We start from the raw sequence: 21,714 nt of genomic DNA on the forward strand, positions 1-21,714 counted from the left end.
GCTGCTTCATCCACCCTGCAGTCTTCTGGCATCGCCTAGGGGAGCCCCGTACTACTCCGTACTCTTCCAGCACTATGTCACCAGAAAACCACAGGCAGGCAGGCAGGCAAGTGATATTGTAACACAAATGCAACAATCCTCATGGCAACTCAAAGCTATTAGCACATCACCATTCTCTCTGCGGAGACAGCAACACATCTGTGCGTGTGCGCGAGAGAGCGCAAGCAAGACAGCAATCACAGCTATTTTGTAATGGAAGATTTCTCCCTGTCATAATACACTAATACACTTGAGACACAGTATTGTACTAGTAACACCACCAGACATACACAGGACACATATTAAAAAATGAAGAATTGAGTCAACCATAATATAGGTGAAGGAGCAGGATTGGACCATCTGTTTAAATGTGACAACAACCAAATAGGTAATGCGGATAAAGTTGCTCTTCTTTCAGACAGGCCAATAAATGAGCAATGTCTACCATTTCGCTCTCTAACGTAAACAACTCAGACTACCCAGGTGTGATTTCTCCTGTTTCCCAACTTCATGAAAAGGCAACAGTCACAACCATTTGCACTAGGGATGCACGAGTACACCACTATCTGTATCAGTTCACCTATCTAAATGATCTGTATCCGTATCGGTACTCGAAATGGGCGGGGCATAACCGGAAGTGGGTGTGGTTTAACTGGAAATGGGTTGGGCCTAAATCGGTACATTAAGTCTGAAATTGACGTTACTATTGTATTATTCAGTTATATGTGTACTGTGTATGTGTGTAAGTGATCTACTTTTTTGTAGTTTTTTGTAGGGCTGTCAAAAATAGCAGTTAACGCTTAGCAGTAACTAATTTATTTAATTCATTACATTACATTTTTTTGTGTAATTAACGAATACGCATCATGGCAAGCCACGGATCTCTGTTATGAGAACAGACAGAGGCACAGTGTAGCTCCCCACAGAGTCTGTCGCTCCTTTATAATTTTTTAGTCTAACCTGAACACATCAACAGCAGTGCAATTCAAACACCATATATGTATTTCCAACTCTAAACAAACTAAAATGTCTCTAGTGCATTTGACATTGCAACAACACTTGCTCGTTGTCACTAAACAGCGACATTCATTCACGAACACTCCGAACATCACATCAACGCCTTTATTATGCATGTATGTGTGGTCGAAATGGGGTCACCAACACGGTGCCCGCGGGTACCAGGTGGCCCCTAAGGACCGCATGAGTCGCCCGCCAGCCTGTTCGTTCAAATCATGCCACTTACCTGCGAGCTGCATCTATTTTTTTGGGTTGCTATTCTTGGTTAAATCATACTTACATGGAAACTGGCAATGACAATATATTTAAAAAAAAACACTAAAAATTTATACAAAAAGACTTTTAGTAGACCCCATTGTCTTTTGTTCCTTTAAGTTAACATGTGATTAACCGTAGCTCCCATTTACGACGCGAGATGGGCACATGAATACACCAAGCATCCGCGGAGCTTTGAGAGTTGTCATAACATGGACCTTGTTTTTTTTATGTTCAACTAACAATGTGCACCTATAAACGTGAGGAACCTGGTTATTTCTCATTCATTCAATGCAACACACTGTTTGCGCCGCGATATTGTATTGTGTTAAGGATCCAGCCACCCAGCTGGTCACTAACTGCTGAGCTAAGTTAGCCTCGTCAGCATTGCCACCAATTCATTATATTGTTAGCATGCTATTTCAATGTGTTTAGTGCACTGCTGATAGATAAGATGTTATGTTGCTGTGCATTTGTGTTTATGTCTAGGGAGGGGCAGTTGCTGTGTGTGACTGGCCAATCACAGAGCGTAAAGAGTGAATACATCATGGAGGAATTTTACGTCACGATTACAGGTTACGAGCTGTCCTCGTTTCATGCTCGTACTCTGCAAGAACACATTATCCGTAACGGATACTCGTCTACAGCGAATATCCGGCTCATCCCTAATTTACACATCCTTGCAAATTAGTATGTAGTAATAATACTATGCTGCATAGGGATTTGGGAAACATTTGGCAGTTTTGAGTTTTTGGAAAGGTATTGTACAACAACAAAAAAAAAATTAACTGAAGAAAAAAATGTTATATTTTAATATTTGTATATTTTTTATATTAAAGTGAATATGCAGAATGTGTATCGTGTACTGTGAATAGATGCAGATGCATCTTGAACGATTTGTGTTCACAGCAGTTACATAATACATTCATTTGAACACTGCTTTTATTTTGGAGCCTTCCTCCACTCCCACAAATGGTTCACAGTGAAAATTCTGAATGCAGATTTGAGCAAAAGTGAATTCACCAGTGAAATTGTATTTAACCTATAACCCTGTAGAGTCCAGTTAATAATAGCTAGCTTGGAGATCTTCTTATGGCTGATGAATGTGGAAAATATCCTGAACAGTCAAGCGTTTCTGTCCAGTCACTGCGTGTTCTGTGTTCTCATTGCTTATTTATCATTATTATTTAATTACTTTCAAAACAATTAAAACAAATTTTAAACTTTATTTTGTACATTCTAAAACTGAAAAGTTCCTGATAAATCAGTGGAATACCTTTATATGTTATACATCATTTTCTATACCAACTGTCATTAGGGACGCATAAGCTGACTTCAGACGAGTGGCAGAGTACACCCTGGACTGATTGCCAGCCAATCGCAGGGCACATAGACAAAAAAGCATTCACACTCACATTCACACTTATGGACAACTTAAGAGTCTCCAAAAGCCTGAGTACCCCGACAAGAGTACAAAAGAAAACCCACAAACTCCTCACTCAACACTCGGTCTCCTGACTGCACGACCAAAATGCTAATCACGAGGCCACGATGCATCTGAAAGCATTCAAGAACCAAAAAAAGCTAATAAAGCTTTTACTTCCAAATAAATCAAAGCCTCATCTCTGCCTAATCTGATCTGCTTTAGAAACAACAAAACCCATTATACAGATCACTGCTGTGGCTTTGTGTACACACGTGCATACAGTCTGACCTTTGCAGTGGGGATGTCAGGAGCCAGCTCACACTGGCAGGGGAGGCGGAGTAAATGTCAATGATGAACACATGGGTGCACCCATACTGTTGGGTGAATCCAGTGATCTGCTTTGCTGAGATAAAAAAGCATTAGGTTGATAGATACCACTGGTTAAAAGGGGCGGCATAGCAGTCATCTTAGAAGTAAGAGGAGAATTGTTTGGGAGTAAGCAAGTAAGTTATGGAGGTTCACTACTCTTGAATTTTCATGAAATAATTTTAACGCTTTGTTTTTCCTGAACAAAGCAGCGCAGTTTTTAATCAAAGAACAAATGGAACCCCACAAAAAACTAAAACATACACAATAAAAATACACATATGTGAAATTATAATACCAATTATAATTCTGGTGATTTCCTACATAGTCTATGCAAATCACAGCCAGTACAAATAATGAATGATTTTTTTTTTTTTTGCAAAAATAAACTCAAAATGTATAGTTCCACATTATGCACAACATAGTTTCAAAACATTTTACTGGATGTTAAGAATTGAAAGTGGTCATTTCTTGAATTTTCAGCATTAAGGCCGTATTTACTGAAGCAAAAGCTATTTCAATCAAAAACATTTCAACAGGCCAAATTACATGTTGACATAAGACCCAATCTTTGAGGTAATTTTTACACCTTCAGGGACCATGAAGGGGCCTACTAGCTCTCTTCCAATGATTCTGATCCAAAATATGACTCCACCACCTCCTTGCTGACGCCACAGTCTTGTTGGGACATGATGGCCATCCGCTTCCTTCATCGGAAACATCCAGTGTTGCACGGTCCACATAAGCAAACAAGACTGTTACAATTAATCTTCATGTGTTTGTTGGCCCACTGCAAACATTTGTGCTTGTGAGTATTGTAATAGTAGGTTGAGGAAATACAGTAACTGCAAATGCCTGGAGGATCCTTCACCTTGAGGTTCATGGGATTCCAGAGGTACCAGCAGCTTCAAATACCCGTTTGCTGCTTTTTTTAAAATGGCTCTCTCGAGCCAATGAATTTGCCTTACAGAAGCAGTCCTCATTATGCCTTTATCAGCACAATCTGTGCTCTGAATCTGCCACAAATTCGTTCACAGTACGATAATGTTTAAGGTTTGGTGAAATATTGAATATTTTCATGCCTTATCCAAGGCATTGCACTATTTGATGCTTTTTGGCAGCAGAGAGATGCTTTTTTGTCCCATATAGCTTGAAACCTGTGGGAAACTTAATGTGGAACATAATTTTTAAGTAGTTTTTCCTGTCTTTGGGCTCATTGGTTAATTAACTAATTAATTAATTATGACAAGTCCGAGATGGATACGAGTAACCCGAGGCATAATGCTATCCAGAATTTCATTGAAAAACAAAAAATTTTATGTTTGATACAAAAATCCTATTTGCATAATAATTTGAAACAGTGTATATTCCTAAAACTACCACATCAGATAACATCGTAGGCCGTGAATACAGTAGATCCCCACTATTCACGGGGGTTAAATTCCAAGACCACCCACGAATAGCAAATAAACACAAGTAATTAGGACGCCAATAAAAATTAATAATTATAAATATAAATATAAATTAATAATTATAAATTATTGCTGAAAAACTGCCTATTTTGGGCGAAAAAAGAAACATGTAAAAAATTATTTGACCATTAATTTGACCAAACGGTCACAAATGCTGAATCACAAATATGCAGGGATCCACCGTCTACACCGAGTCTTCTAACTGCCTGCGGTGCAATATATAAAGGTTAGCTAAATGCGGAAGTGTTGCAAACATGCAGCAATGGAGAGCAGAGGTGTACAATGCATGGCAGTCATTAGAAAAGCTGCCTGGGTGTATCTCACCCAGCAAGCTACAATTTGAAACAGTTCAAATAACATCCATTTTCTACAGGTATAGCACTTGTCCTCATTATGGTCTCAGGCAGAGCCTATCCCAGATGACTTTGGGCTGAGGCAGGGTATACCCTAGACTGGTCACCAGTCAATCACAGGCACACATGGACAAGCAATCATTCACACTCACATTCACACCTATGAAGCCGGAGTACCTGGAGAAAACCCACACATGCACGGGGAGGACACGCAAGCTCCATACAGAAGTGCCCAAACGGAAATTCAAACCTAACCATTTGGCCACCTTGCAGCCTTGCATACTTTTATCATCAAATTGTGTGACGGTAGTTCATGTTGATGAGTCAATCCAACTATTAAATATATCTTTCGGCTTTGGTGACAGTGTAACAAAATGTTTAACTATTTACAGATCCATACTGCATGTCCAGAGCAGGGATACAGTAGCTTGCACTACTTCTCTGTAGTGTCTGCAGCTGTCAGTGTATGCATCAGTACACCAGCTCACATAGCAATTCTGCACTGACAGACAAACACGCAAAAAATGAGCTAAATTGTTTTCAACTTGTCTAACTAAAATGACAGATGTAGGTACAAGCGATACTAGGTCTATGCGAGTCCCCATGTATCATGTGTCTTTGACCACATTTGCAACTTAACAGCAGCAGCCCTCCCTCCAGTTGACCGTCACATGCTCACCATCTTCATCTGACGCATTAAATAATTTACAGGTGTGTGTGCGTGTGTGTGCATTCTCAGGGGACCGTATCGAGTTGACCCATACTTCCCTCCAGCTCAAGACACATATAGTCATGTGAAAATATTAGCATACTCCATAGTCTAATGCTTACTACTGAACGGCTATAAAAAGGGTGAAAACATACACCCCTACTACAGTCATGTAAAAAAAATTAGACCGCCCTTGCTTCTTCAGTTTATTGATCAATTTTACTGCCTGGTACAACTAAAGGTACATTTGTTTGGATAAATATAGTGATAAGAAATATAGCTCATCAGAGTTTAATTTAAGAGCGGATATCTAGCAACTTCCATGGTTGTCTTGATAACTAAAATCAGATAAGTTCTTACATAAATAGCTATAGCATTGCCAAAAATGTAACTCTTATGAGCTATTTTTGTTGTCATTGTTATGTTTGTCCAAACAAAGGTACCTTTAGTTGTATTAGGGCATTAAAATGAACAGGAAACTGAAGAAACAAGGGTGGTTGAATAATTTTTTCCACAACTGTATGTTACCTGTGCTATTATTTTTCTGACAAATACACAACATGGTGACGTTATTAAACCTGCAAGTCTGACACCATAATTCGTGATGGACTTGAAATTTCTCACACAGCTCAAGCACTCTACAAAACACCTTTCTGCAACTTTAGGGTGTTTAGCTGAATCGCCACGAAAATTGGAACACACTTTCATGGGGGTGACAAAAACCTCCACGAGGCCAGGCCCTGCTGCAGCCCATCTCCAGTGCCCTGGTGTGGTATGACTAACAGCTCTAGTGCACTGTGTGGGTTAGTGTGGCTATCTGCTCCTGTGTGGCTACCACGGTGTGCTGTGAGACGGTGCTGTTTCCAACATGACTCCTAAATCTTGAGCAGATACAAAGCTGCAAGTAAGTGAACTCGAGGCTCAACAAAAGGAAATGTTCAATGCGCCATTACAGCAACAATACAATTTTAAAGGCTTTGTTAAACTCATATTGGAGTCCTCTAACACACTGGACACACTATCTAGAGAGCTGTAAAAATTTTAAACTAGCTTCCAATTCACTCAAAAAGAAGTGGATGACATTAAATCAGAAATGGAACAATATTCTGAATACAGAATACATTATGAAAATGCGACATATGTCTTCTCACTGTAACTGACAAAATGGAATACCTTGAAGGTCAGACTAAACAAAATAATTTGATGTTTGGCACTGAGGAGTCACTGGGCGAGTTGTGGACTGAAGAAGATTAAGGAGGTGCTAGCTGAAAAACTTCATCTACAGCGAGAAATAAAAGTGTACCAGAATGGGAAACAAAAGGGACGGTACGGACAGACCAAGATCTATTACTGTGAAGGTCCAAAAGGTACACGGAAACTGAAAGTCTTGCATAAAGCCAAACGTCTCAAAGAAACTAGGTTTTTTGTTGGGGGGTTTTTTGCCTAAAATGAGAGCTGCACGAGAACGTGGAAACTAGGCCTGTCATGATAATTGATAAATCGATTAATCGAACAATAAATAAATAAATAAAAAGTTGATAATTATGCCGGCCTCGATAAATTGATGCGCATGTCCTCTTTAAATTGACGGCTTATATTCAGGTGTGCTCAATAGTCCGGAAATTCTGGTAGTATTTTCTCTAATTTCAAACTATTTCTCCCATTTTAAGCTTTGATGTGAATTTCAGCATGTCTACAAAGATGGCCACTCGACATCTAAAGCCCTCGTGGAAATGACAATTGGCTGAGTGAAATTCATGCAAATAGTTATGTTGGTGCTGTTCTTCTAGATTTTGGTGCAGATTTTGACATTGACCATGGTTTATCGTTGAGAAAACTTTCTGCATATGGTTTTAGGAATTGTGCAGTTACATAGATGGAGAGGTACTTAACCAATAGTGTGTATTTTAAAATGGTGACATTTTCACCTTGACATTTTTTTTTATTTTAAAAATAGTTCATCTATAACTATTATGCAGATGATTCTATATTATATAAATCCGATAATTTACGGTATGTCAAATTAGGCACTGCAAAGTGAACTGGACTGTGTATCCAGGCGGACAATAACAGGCTTGTCTTAAACACTAGCAAAACAAATTATAATTTTTGGTTCTGATCACACATGAAGGAATGTGTGGCCTATTCCAACAATTCAACATAAGAACAGTCGTCTGGAACCAATTGTGTTCGTTAGTTGGGGACTTAGTGTACAGTCATTAGTATTGTCTCAACTAGACTACAGCTCTGTTATTTGGTCATGTGCTCCGAAGAAAGACATTCATTAGCTGCAATTCTTATGGAACAAAGCTGTGAGACTGGCACTGAACTGCCCACTATGGCCTAGCACTGAGAGTGCATCAGACTCTCATGGTTACGAGGCGAAAAAATCTGAAAGAATCTTGCTTTTTATACTATTTGTACCAGCATGACGCCTAAAATATTGCGCTCTAAAATGATTTATTCTTATTGAAGACACAGCCACTCAACCAGACAGCAAACGCATGGTGGCATTGTTGTTCCTGTGACAAGACCATGTTCTGCACAGCAGACAGTGTTGTATAGGGCTGTTACTCAGTGGATTAGGTTGTCTTGTTCCTCATGAGAATCAAACAATACAAGATGGTTTAAAAATAATCTCAGTAAGATACTACACAAAAGTCCAGTTCTTTTTTTCTTGAAAATGAACTGTTCTTCTGCATTATACTGCTATATGATATACTGTTTTATAGGTATTGTTGTCTTTTGTATGTCGTGTTGAGTTTTCTGTTGTCATTTGTTTCTGTGACGGACCCCAAGAAGATTGCTACTGTGGTATCATCAGATAAGGATCCACTTTTAACACATAGAATGTCTGTAACATACTGAGAAATATGGGACTGTCATATTGATAGTGATGAATAACCAGTGTCACTGCGAAATACGCACCCAGAACGCAATCGGGTCACCTGGGTTCTACACATGTACAGAACGCGTCTACATCTGGTCAGCCTATTTTTCGGCAGTCACATGTTAGGCATATGTAATCTACTCTATCCGTCTATTTTACGGCAGCAAGCAATATATGCCCCCCCTCCACTCCCAAAAACGTTTAGATAGAAATTTGATTAGTAACAAAATCTTTTTCTTATACTATATACATGGTGCAAGTGGACAATTTATAAGCCCTCTTTGTTCCATAAATTAACTTTTTTTCGCCACTGAAAAAAATACACACAAAAGCATTTGCTAGGAAGATATGTTTGGATGGATGGCATTTCCACATTTACAAAAAAAAAAAAACTCTAGGTGAATCCTCTACATTAATCCATTATTGCACTCTACTTATGGTTTACTTTGAAATATAACTGCATTTTATGTGTTTTATCCTATTTATTTATGTATGTTACACATAATGACATGACGTTTACGTCTGCGCTATGTGCATTGCATAAATTTTACGTAGCTCAGTCTTGGTGGATGTCATATGATGATGGAAACATCCCCATGATAACGAAGTATTTTAACAAGAGTCACTTATAAAATCACCTCCCAACATATTACATACCGTATATGAAGTATGGTTATTGACCATTTATGCTCATACATTTAAAAAATAAGTACCCCAGCACATGACGTTGCAGAAACGCTGTCATAACAATTAGCTAAAGGAGGAAGTGACGTAGTCCTTGCACATGCGCGGGGACCCATTGCCTTTCGGGTACGTATTGCGCAGTGACAACCAGGCTTATTTGGACTTTGACCCTAAAAACTGAACGTACTGACTGAACCATAGTCTTGTCATAGTCAAGCTAAATACATTTTTTTTCCCCCCATAGTCACTCTCCAGTGACCATGGATTTTTCTGTCAGTCTAGATTTTTGTGTTTCTATACCTAGGGAAGCAATGGTAACCATGATTCCTTGAAGAGCATTTGAGCTCTCATAAAGACAGAAAATTCATCCATTTGTGGGGGTCTAATATATCAACATTACCAAAACTTCCAGACTATAAGCCACTACTCTGTTCCCCCCAACACACGCTTTGAACCCTGCGGTTTAAACAATGATGCGGCCAATTTCTGGCTAAAAGAATTACGGTTCCCACGATGCTTAAAGTGCAGATTCAGAAAGTAGTGAATTGGACTAGTAATGTGGAGACACGTTTTTAAGTCTTATGCAGGAATCGTCTTTTGATGTGACAAATCTTAAATTTAGAAGTGTAGAATTACGACAGCTTCTGCTTGGACCGCAGCAGCTGTTGAACTCCAATGGGGGAAAAAAAACAGAAGACAAAAAAAAAAAAAACTCACATATCATCATCGAAGCTAACAAGTGAAACTGGGAACTTCGAGTGTAGGTAGGATTGCAAGGTTTATAGCGTGTCTTTCTGTGTAAATATCCCATGTTACAACATTGACACCTTATAGACGTGCGTCCTTAAAATTGTTAGCCCAGGTTGTAACTCCAACTCTGTTTGTATCCCTCGTAGAATTCAGGTATGTTCTTTCACAAGTATCATAGTTCTCCTCAGTCAGTCACAGTCAGTGTTTCTCATATTTAGTATCTGTTGTTGGGCTGAACAAACTGGTTTGCTAGCCTCATACAGTATGGGTACTGCAACATTATTTACATTCCTACTGCAAGAGAACCCAATGACGCAATCCCAAAGAGACACACAGGCACATGGGTACCCAAATGATATTATCAAAATGAACATGGGATGAAATCTAGGCACCATAAACATTCTGATGAGTGAGGTCACATAATTCAGGCATGCACAGTAAAGTGAGAGCAAAATTAGACTGCATTAACTACTTAAAAATATGTGACAAAAGATAATAAAATGGAATCTACTAAAAGTTCTAGTAAATGAGGAATTTGCATAGAAACCCACTCATACACTGTCATATCTACAAAGAAGAGGAGTGGGTAGGAACACAGTGTTACTATTGAAGCACTTATTCTTCCCTACATTTTCAGGAACGACGGAGAAATTTTTTCATTACAATGTTGTCTGAAAGGGCATAACAAAAGCACATCGTCTTCCCAAATATGTCAGAGAAAATCAAAAAAGAAAAACATTTTTTTAGACCATAATTTAGAAATACATAATAGAATAGAGTGGTACAGTAGAATAAGTGCATTTCCGTGAAGTATGATTTAATATTTCTAAATTCATTTTTTTACCATTATTAGAGCCCTGTAGGCATGAAATAACACCCATATAATCACCGTTACACTCTTATTATTCTTTGTTTACGCCACATTGCACAACACTTATGCTCAGGCTATGGGATCACTGCAGGGACACAAGAGACAGTTGCTGCTTTAAGCATAGCATGCTACCGAGCCAACTAGCGAGCCTCCAATTTCTTTATTCTAAACTTAAAGTGTTTCAAACAGAGTGGGGAAGAAGGACAAAGTAAAAAGCCAAAAACTTTCCACTTTCACGCAGAATGGGAGGAGAACTTTTTTTCACTACGTCATGTCAGACATTTCATGGCTGACTCCATGCACTGATAAGGTAATGTAATGTCTCATCAATGTAACATTACTGATGCATACTTAACACAATACTACATGACTTGTCTTTCAATATTTTTGACTAATAATAGGCCATAGTCAACAATGAAACCATGATTTATTAATTCATTCCGGGAAAAAAACGTGATAGAGAGAGGGAGTGATGTTCAAACTGCAAAGTGGTGAGGAATGACTGTAATACAAACATTTACGTGACTACAACGCAGAATTTATCAGTATCTGTATAGCATGAAAATGGAGAGAACACAGCATAGCTGCAGTATTGGTAAGAAAAGTGAATCATCTGAGTAAAAAGATCAATCTAAGGCTAAGATAAGAAGTTCTGTGGGATTGTGACAAAAAAAAAACATGCAGGCCTTTATTGCAATTAATGCACTGCTTTGCTAATGATGGCACAGGCGGTTGTCTGCCCATTGCAAGAGTTAAATAATCACCAATTCCTTTTTGTTTTTTTTCTTAAAAATGGTATCATACAATGTCCGTCAAAAAATGTTTTGCATAAACTGCAATACAGTATGATTTCACAGAGAATATAAATATATGACCATTAGCTAGTTATGCAACTTTAAAAAAAACAAACAAACAAAAAAAACACTTTCAATTAACAACAAAGTGGCTTCTTGATGGCTTTATCTCATAAATTCTGTACTAGTTTAACAAGAGGGTAAAAGGGGCCAATTGAAACCATCAAGTACAGTTATCTTTCACCACATTCAGGCAGTGGGTCACAGAGTCGAACTTAATCTGAGAGCTGTGAAGGAGGACATGAGAAGTCTCCACAGAGGCACAGCATGGCAGCAGATGGCCTCCCAGGCCTCAACCATCTGGTAAAGAGACTTCCAATCCACCATCAGCCTGTCTTCTTTCATTTACCGATGTTTAACACCAAGTCCTGTACCCACTTTCTTTCTACACCCACATGGGCTTTTTTCATTTTAAACCGCAGACTGAGGACAGCATACTCAGATTAGGCTTATTGTCGAGAGACACTCTGCCACGTTACATGTCACAGAACCTAATCAATGAGTGTTAAGCCTTTAGATGTCATTCTCTGGCCAGCCACAAGATTATCTATCCCAGTGTTAGCGCTGCTCCCAGAAGGGCTTACTTTAAATAGCAATATGCGTATTACATTGCTGTCGGTGCGTATAAGAAAGGGCTATCTGTCAATTTGAGCTTTAGTGTGGAACTCTTCCACAAGCAAATAAAAGCTGTGAAATGTACTTGTAAGTATAATGAACATCACTTACTCCATCCGGTTTCTATGCCGCTTATTCTCATTAGGTTTGCGGGGTTATGATGAAGCCTATACCAGCTGACTTTGGGCGAGAGGCGGGGTACACCCTGGACTGGTCGCCAGCCAGTTGCAGGGCACATATAGACAAACAACCATTCACACTCACATTCATACATATGGACAATTTACAGTCGCCAATTAACCTAACATGCATGTTTTTGGAATGTGGGAGGAAACCGGAGTACCCGGAGAAAACCACGGAGAGAACATGCAAACTCCTCACATAGATGCCCAAGCGAGGATTCGAACCCTGGTCTAACATTACTTACTCATCACTAAAATTTATCTCAATAGCCTGGTCTGAATGAGTTGGTTGTCTGTTTAAAAATATCACTTATATTTGTAAGCGGCACGGTGAATTCTAAATTACAACTAGAAATAAGATCAATATCAATGTGTCAAGGTCTGGAGGGCAGGGAAGGTTCACATTGTGTATGTGCGTGATTTATTGAGAATCTATAACTCCATTTAATAGCGAAAGGACCAGGGCCAAAATGACACCCAGATATCCCTCATACTGACACATACTGCATAATTACAAAGGGTTATCAGGGTATGTTGCAAATGTCAAATACTGTTACACTCAAAAATATACTATTGCATGAGTTTGTTATAGTTCATAAATATTATCTTTTAACGTATTTTATAAACTGATCAACAGAGAACTTATGTGCATTCCGCCTATAACATTGAACAGTCAATTTAAAGAATGGATTAACCCATTTGGTCTTGCCAGACATATTGAGGTGTCATGTGAAACTACAAGCTGGCAGTGAGTGAAACCAGGCAAGTGGAAGGACACTTGGCATGTCGTCATTTTTGTGACACGAGCTGAGGCAGCCACTCTGCTGTGGGTCCACAGGGCCAGTTTCATGACAACGCCATGGTCAACATTTCAAAGCTGTTGAGCGAGTATGCAGACCTCTTGGGAGGCTGTCAGGGCTGTGGGACTGGCTTTGGAAAAACAAATGTGTGTTCTGGGAAAACTGGTACTGCAGCATTGGGTGGCAATTAACATTACTGGAGGTAAACTCACCTGGGCTAGTTTTAAATTGCTCATCATTAACCTTTGTCAGTACCGTACTATTGTTTGTATGTGCACCAACATGAAAGCTTTCAGATGTATACAGTAGTATAACAAAGCTAATAGCTACAGCATGCCAGCCACAATACCAGATAATTGCAGCCACCTCACAAAATGTAACAGTGTCAAAAGTTCAGTTAAGAGTTCTTTTCCTTTCCTTACATGAAAATCAAACACTGGAACCATGGGCAGCTTTCTGACAGCCAGCCAGCCTGGCTGTCAGACAGACAGACAGACAGTCAGGAAGAAAACTGGGGGGGCCTTGCTCAAAGACACCCCAGCCTCTCACATACTGAGAAGCACTTCTAATATTTTGGTTGCCGTACTTATCGACAAGAGAGGATCAAATAATTGGAAACACCTCTCAGTATGACGCAGTGTAGTTCAATACCACAAACAAGCGCAACAATAAACATTTAACATGATGTTAGATGAATACAGTGGAAACTCTCAGGTCAAACAAGCTGTAATGGAAAACTATTTTCCCCAAAAGGTAATTATACAAATATCTCTTCCCTTTTACTATACAAGAGGTTAACTGGATGCGTGACGGATGTGACAACATGCAGAGGAGGGAGGGTGAGTTGCTTTACAGACTAGACTTGACACATTCCAGTCTTCTTTTTTAATTATTGCGGTTGACTTTTTGTTGTTTTAGTCATATTATACCAGGCAGTGCAGAGATACATGTACTGCTCACAGTGATTTCCATTACTGGTTCTATGGTTGTCATTACTTTTGACCATAGGTACCTTTCTGTGGTGACATCACAAGAAAGACGGAGAAAAAGCATGACACTTATATGTCCAGGGTGCAGTTAAGCCATTACCTGCTCACTGAGCTATAAATTCCTAAATGAGACTCACTGAAGGCTCACAAAATGTGTCAGACAGCATTTGAATATGTTTTTGTTGGGTTTTTTTTGGCTGGGGGTGAATTTAGACATGTATTTTTGTCGAATGTTCACTTCGGTCTTCAGAAATTCTACTGCCAATCAAAACTGAGCATTGTCAGATTTGTTAGTAAATGTTAATATCCTGGCGTAATGATGAATTTATGGCGTAATGTCCAATGACATGTTTATATCAAAAAAGTGTGATAAACACGGAATTTTTTCGCTGGTAAGAGTATGTTAATTACTGCAGGGCAGTGGTTTGCCAAGGTAACATTTGTTAGTGTTTGCGGCACCCAAGCCACACTGTACGTGAAGCAATCGCGTAAACCTTTTCCCGATTGGCCAATCAGACATACCACTTCATATGAAGCTGCCGGGGCTTCAGGTGTAGGTGCCGTGTTTTGTCTCTAACAGGTATCTGTGGCTTTACTGGTTTCAAGTTCTTCTGTACCAAAAGTTCATTGACGGTTCACTGATTTTGCCAAATCTTCATTTGAAAAAATTGGGCTGATATTTGCGAATCTTGCAAGATCAGATATCTGCCTGTCCTGGTGCCTACGCTTCCCACTCAGGTTGTGGTGCTGCTTTCAGGTTCTCAGGGTATTTTACCTACAGACACCTCATGCTGTCACAAGTTTTGAGCTGAAACACTTTTTCCTGTGAAACCAAGACCCAATTTTTCATCCAGGCGACAGATGACAAACCTGCCACATTTACTGGCAAAGCATCAATGCTCAGAATCAGAATTTAACACCACAAACCAAGTTTGTACAACAAATAATGAAAGAGAAAACAAGTACACACTGCTTAAAATCCGTTAAGTGAAGATTAATTTTGTAAATTTATTTGTATTTTTCAGTGATCTGGAAACCCCTTGAAATGATCTTGGGACCCTCTGGAGGTCCTGACTCCCAATCTGCTTTTGACTACATTTGGCAAAGTCTCAATTTCTGAACAAACTTTAAATGCAGAAACAAAACATTTAATTGTGCTTCACTAATAGTCTTTTAGTAAAGGCCGTTTTGTCATGACTAAGTAAAACTGAGACCATGCCACATGCAAAAAAGAATTTAAAGGCACTAGTCCAGAGACAAAAACACTATAGGAGAAAAATCACCGTGGGTGTCCAGCACGACCTCCACATTTAATTGCAACACACTCTCTCAGTGGGCGAAACTATGACACCTCCATAGCCCAGCCTTCTAGAACAACATTTTTACATTCTGATTCACAGGACGGGAAAAGACAAAAAGGTTAAATGTATATTTAAAATTAGGAGATGATGGGCAAAAGGGCGCCATAAGAGCTCCACGTGAAATAGGCGATAGACGCGGAGGTATTTAACAGAAATAAAGAGTGCAGGTGTGATATGTAAAGTACTCACCCCATTGTCGCCGACTTGACAGGAAAAAAAACTCCGCGATATTAAGATCTGTGCGCTCTAACGTGTCTTCTAAAAACGCAAAGTCCACAGATGATCAGCGAGCTTTAGAGTTTTATGTTCATTCTCCTCAAGTCGCTCAAAGGAAACTGAAACGTGAGAGCACTTTCGTGGAGGGGTGTTAAAGGTTTGTCAAGCTGTGCCTCCTCCTCCTGCTGCTGTCAACCAAGTTTTGTCGCCGTTGCTTGCAAGGCTCACCTCGTCACACAATCGGTGCCGTAAAAGTCAATTTAAAAACAGCTTCCACCTCGCTATCTTCCTCAAAGTGACGTCGATTTAATGGAGTGTACCTGTCTGACTTTATTCCTCTCCCCAGCGGGATCGAGTTGACTGCGCGAGCTAGCAGCAGCAGCAGCAGCAGCAGCAGCGACACGGAGCGGTGTCCACCTGCGCCTACCATCACCCACCCACACTTTGCCCGAACAATGTACCAAGAGTCACATTGAACTGCAAAAAAGAAACACTTACTGTATTCCAAAGCGAGGTGCATTTATGTGACATACACTTTTAACTACAAGATAGTTTGGTTTAGGTGCACTTACATGGATGGCTTCCAATGAGTTGACGTCAATTTCCACAGCAACAGTTACAAATGTATCAAGACTAACTGTGCCACTTATGGGCATTATTGACTCAATGTGTTTCGACAATTGTTTGTGGGGGGTTTTTGCAAGTGAGCCAAATATATCAGGTAACATACTAATTCCGTGTAGACTTTGACCTGTGGGTCGTTTTAACAGCCAAGTGATCAACGTCAATCAAAGGCACGTGCGCTCCCTCCCCGGAACAATTGTTGTAGCTTTCATGTTTCCAGGGAAGGTTTTCATCGTCGTACCGGATTTTTAGATTTGTGCAGCATTAGGGGTTTGGCTTTGTTTTTGTGAGTTTTCAAATTGTTCACAGGTATGTTTTCTTTCCAGATGTTTTTTTTTAACCAGCTACTACACTGCCAGTGTTGTTAACAGTCCGCTAATGCTAGTTGCATCCTGACAATCAGTAACAATACGTAGCCAAAACATTTGCTTCATGTTAACCTGCGCTTAGTTCGTTTCAGAATGAGCGAAACTACGACAAAACAAGAAAGTTACGAGGAGATGTTTGCAAACAGATTTACATCAGAGGACACTGAGTACCAGCAGTACGTGAAACGGCCTGCTGACCCCCCTCCTATCGTGGAGGGCTGGAGGGGTGGAAACCATAGAGGAAGAGACAGGAGGTATTGTTTATGTTTGGTGTGTTTAACTGAATATCATCATGCAAACCGTAGTCAATCACATATGACCAACCAACCATTAACACTCACATTCACACCTATGGACTACAAGTCAACAGTTAACATGCATATTTTTGGACTGTGGGAATCTTTTGTGAGAAATCCTACAAAAGCATCGGGAGAACAGGCAAAAAAAAAAAAAATATATATATATATATATATACACACACACACACACACACACACACACTGTATCTGGAAACAAACCAAAAAAAATGTGCATTAGAATGGAGTGATGTTAACATCTTAAGTTTAGCAGTGAACAATATTGTTTACAGTTGAAAATAGCATGGATATTAATATGGAAAAAATACCCCAATGGTAAGTCATAATTGTGAAATAAAGAGTCATAATTATGAGATACAAACTGCGCATGTGCCACTTTCGTCACATGGCACTCGGCACTTGTGCAGTCTGTATCTCATACTTTGGGCTTTTTATCTCATAATTATGACTTACAAATGGGATATTTTTTTCTTTCAGTGGCGGAAACAGGCTTCCATATGTTAAACAGTGGTAATCAGTCATTCTTTTTTGGCCTCCTTGTAGGTACCAGGACCATCAAGGAGGTCGAGGTTGGGGTAGAGACCGCTATGGCAGAGGAGCGTATCACAGGCAGCAACACTGGCAAGATGGGGATCAGTATGGGAGCCATGGTAGTAGGTCTCAACCAAATTACCATCAAGAAAACTCCTCCCGTTATCAGAGGCCACATTATGACCGATACTGATCTCTACTCTGTCCTCTCTCTTGTTGACAATATTTATGGTATTTCATCATTTGCACATACAGCCATTTTGCAAATGCTACATTCATAATATTCAGATGGTTGTGCTCTATACCATGCGTGACTTACAGTATCAAATGTTTAATATTTTGATAATTTGTCTATGGCACACAACTCAATTGATTGGAACCAGTATTTCACTTCCACCTTGATCCATTCAGTTGTCCAGTTTACAAAAATAATTGACATATTTCTCTAGAGGAATGATAACACAATAAAATGTTTGTAGAAAACAGCTATCTGAACTCTTATTTTTGTCACAGACTGCTTTACTATGCTTTTTACCAACAAATTGATGAATGTAACTATAGTTTTGAAATCAGATCAATTGCAAGTTGTGGCAAGGACAGCTGAAAAGGCTGGTTTAAATGTGAAGTGGAACTAAAATATTGATCATTTTAACATTAAGATTGTAAAAGCATTCCCCACAACTTTGATAATGTTGATTGCAGGCTAGATAGGTTGGTCCAGCAACATACAGTAAGACAAGGGATTTTTCAGGCCAACAACCCTCAAACTGATAAAGGCTACACCGTGGTGTGAAAAAGTGATTGCCCCTTTGTTGGCAACCAGTTATTACGTTTAGGGGGGCAATCACTTTTTCACACAGGGCCATGTAGGTTTGGATTTTTCTCCCTTAATAAGAAAAGGTTTCATTTAAAAACTGCGCTTTGTGTTCAGTTGCGTTGTCATTGACTAATATTTAAATTTGTTAGATGATCTGAAACATTTCAGTATGACAAGCATGTAAATAAATAAGAAATCGGGAAGGGGACAAAGTTTTTTTTTGGTATGTACTGAATAAAACTGTGTTTTATGTTAAACTGGACCTAGTCTCATGTAAAAATGTGCCTTGTTTTTGCTATTAAGCTATTTAAACAATAAACAAGTTTATATAATCACATTTTCATTTAAAACGTGCAATGATGGAATAAGCCTTTATTAGTACCAGGAAATTAACGTGAAAGTATGTACGCATTAGCTCCGAGTCGAAACTGGGCTTTTGACATTGACATTTAAAAAATTGTAGATGGGAAAAATGGGGGAAACAAATATAAAAATATATCAACAATTGGAGGTCGGGAAGACCTGGGTTCGATTCTCCCCTGGGCATTTCTGTGTGGAGTTTGCATGTTCTCCCCGTGTGCGCGTGGGTTTTCTCCGGGCACTCCGGCATCCTCCCACATTCCCAAAAACATGCAGGTGAGGTTAATTGGCGACTCTAAATTGTCCATAGGTATGAATGTGAGTGTGAATGGTTGTTTGTCTATATGTGCCCTGCCATTAGCTGGTGACCAGTCCAGGGTGTACCCCGCCTGTCGCCCGAAGTCAGCTGGGATAGGCTCTAGCATGCCCCCGCGACCCTAATGAGGATGAAGCGGTATAGAAAATGGATGGATGGATGGATATCAACAATTGTCTAATCAACCAAAAACTTCATGAACCCAGACCCATGTTATAGACCACTAGAGCTTACCTTTCAACATTTGCATTTGAAAATACGGAAAAATCCTGAAAGACCCAACTGCCCACCGCCGCATTGTCCTCGCAGATTATTGTTGCTCAGGCATGGACGCCATTATCACTATTACAGGGAGAGGATTTAAAAAGAAACTTCTGAACGTTAAAATATGGGAAATTTGCGCGTTACTATTTAACTGGGCGAGCGACAGGCAAGAAGGGCAAAATATGGGAGTTTCCCGGGGAAAACAGGAGGTCTGACAGGTATGCACTGAAGTGAGTGATCCGTAGTTCACTGGGGCAATGGCAGACGCTATTCTTCTTCTTGTAATTCATCAGAATAGAAAAAAATCCAAATGCATGGCTGTAGATGACCACAATGTGTTGTAGCAGGCATGTATTGGTTTTACTCATGCGTTCACATACACATGTGGATAACAGCACAATTATTAAGAGGATGTGGCATTATTTTATTTAAAGAGCTCACATAATTCGTAAACAATGTAAACGTGTTCAAAGTAAGTGGATGAACAAATACAAATCCTGGGATTCTATGATATTTTTGACTTTATAGTGGCTCTTCATTTATTAGCTAGGACTTTTCTCACAAACAGGAACAATTGAGTCTTATTTTATCACTTCCTCAATGACTTCATGTGGTCAACATTTAAAGCCCAAATGGAGACCAGGCTAACGGTTCATTTGGACCTCAGCGGTGCAATCAGCTGTGATGATGCGGGTGGTGGTGGAAGGAGGGAGGTTAGGGAGCACGTGGGTGGGGGATGTGCTGAAATGGGCACACAGTAGGCAAGGCTGCCATCACAACTGTAATCAGTTCAGATTAGAGAGAGAAACTTCACCCCACACTGACACACAGAGCGCGGGCAGGGATGACAACAAAAAGCACAGAGGGATGTTAACTATAAAAGATGTATTTTAATTCAATTTTATTTGGTGAAAACAGCCTCCATTAATTATATCTCACCATAAAGGCTTAAAAACATTGATGGGGGATAATATATTGTTATTGAGTATTTTTTCTCCCTTAGGTAATGTCGTTCTCTTCTGGTTAATGCACTGTGGTACGAAAAAAAACCCTCCCCCAAAAAACTATAATGATGCTAATTTTGGGCATGCTGTTATTGTAGTATCTCTATGGGTGGAACCATATCACCAATGTGGTGAGTGTCGTAAGTGAACAGTATCGATACAATATCAATTACTACTTGATGAAAAGAGTTATTTTAGCGCTGTGGAAGGCAGATGTGACCAAACTGCGACCAAGCAAGTACTTGCAGACCACAGGTCAATTTTTATTGGCTCCCAGGGATGTATTGTATACATAAAGTTAAACATGAAACATTGTGGAGGATGATTAGGGTTACATTGAAAAGGGAAAATATATCACATGAACAATAATAATTATTTAAATATATTTAACCATCCATCCATTCTATGCCGCTTATCCTCATTAGGGTCGCGGGGGCATGCTGGAGCCTATCCCAGCTGACTTCGAGCGACAGGCGGGGTACACCCTGGACTGGTCGCCAGCCAATCGCAGGACACATATAGACAAACAACCATTCACATTCACATTCATACCTATGGACAATTTAGAGTCACCAATTAACCTAACCTCTTAACATATATTGACCTACACTGGAGTGGTTGTGATGTGTTTAAGAAAAAATAAAATAAAGAAAAGAAAAGTGAGTTCATATTAAAGTGCCCCCCCTGGTCTAAGCTATAGTAATAGCAAAAGTATTGGGCTCATCTACTGTAAATCTTCCATGACACCAAAAAGATGTTTAATGACATCTCATTGTAATACTGTAGGTATTAATGTGAATTCAGTCTTCCCTTTGCAGCTACTTGTATAACATGGACTCTTCTCGAATAACATTCTGCAAGATTTGACAGATCTGTCTATTTAAGTGTGTCCATGCAGAAGAACATTTATGAGGGTCAGAGGTCACCGCTGACTCACTATATCAGTTTTGATGTGGGTTGAGGTCGGGTTTTCACCTTCTTCCAGACTAAACTCATCCAAGCATGCATTTATGGCCCTTGCTTTATGCACTAGAGCATTTTACTGGAACTAACAAGCCACTGTCAGCTCCAGAAAAACAACCCTGTGGGACAAGAGGTGAAGGTGAAATCAGTACATGCGCTCTTTGTAGCCACAATTTGATCCTGTCTTTCCGATATTGTCTTGACCATTTCTGAACATTTCAACATTACATCAGCATGACAACCACACCGTTGCTCTGCTATACTACCTCTTCAGTGTGAATGGTATCTCAGATGCAGGGAC

At 39.6% G+C, this 21,714-nt stretch overlaps 2 protein-coding genes across 3 annotated transcripts in view; one reads left to right on the top strand and one right to left on the bottom strand.

Annotated features, from left to right (window-relative positions):
• homer2 (homer scaffold protein 2) overlaps window positions 1-16,278 on the bottom strand; it is a 34,483-nt gene extending 18,205 nt beyond the window's left edge. The window contains exon 1 of one of the 2 annotated variants that reach the window (XM_054770076.1): window positions 15,823-16,278. Coding sequence is in view for 1 of the 2 variants with exons in the window: in XM_054770074.1 (XP_054626049.1) it covers window positions 15,823-15,827 (5 nt within the window). In the remaining variant the exon portion in view is untranslated. The remainder of the gene's footprint in view (window positions 1-15,822) is intronic. The other variant, XM_054770074.1, reaches the window with a different exon arrangement.
• A 695-nt stretch (window positions 16,279-16,973) lies between these two features.
• LOC129178528 (RNA guanine-N7 methyltransferase activating subunit-like) lies at window positions 16,974-17,882 on the top strand. Its single transcript, XM_054770843.1, has 2 exons — window positions 16,974-17,095; window positions 17,702-17,882. Exons 1-2 carry the CDS (start codon window positions 16,974-16,976, stop codon window positions 17,880-17,882), a joined length of 303 nt encoding a protein of 100 aa, XP_054626818.1.
• Window positions 17,883-21,714: the final 3,832 nt, after the last annotated feature.

Source organism: Dunckerocampus dactyliophorus, chromosome 3 (genome assembly GCF_027744805.1).
Source record: "Dunckerocampus dactyliophorus isolate RoL2022-P2 chromosome 3, RoL_Ddac_1.1, whole genome shotgun sequence".
NCBI lineage: Eukaryota > Metazoa > Chordata > Actinopteri > Syngnathiformes > Syngnathidae > Dunckerocampus > Dunckerocampus dactyliophorus.

Coding starts and splice junctions, on each gene's coding strand:
- LOC129178528 (XM_054770843.1), top strand. CDS start 16,974: ATGTTTGCAAACAGATTTACATCAGAGGACACTGAGTACCAGCAGTAC. Junction 17,096..17,701: donor CATAGAGGAAGAGACAGGAG/GTATTGTTTATG, acceptor GCCTCCTTGTAG/GTACCAGGACCATCAAGGAG.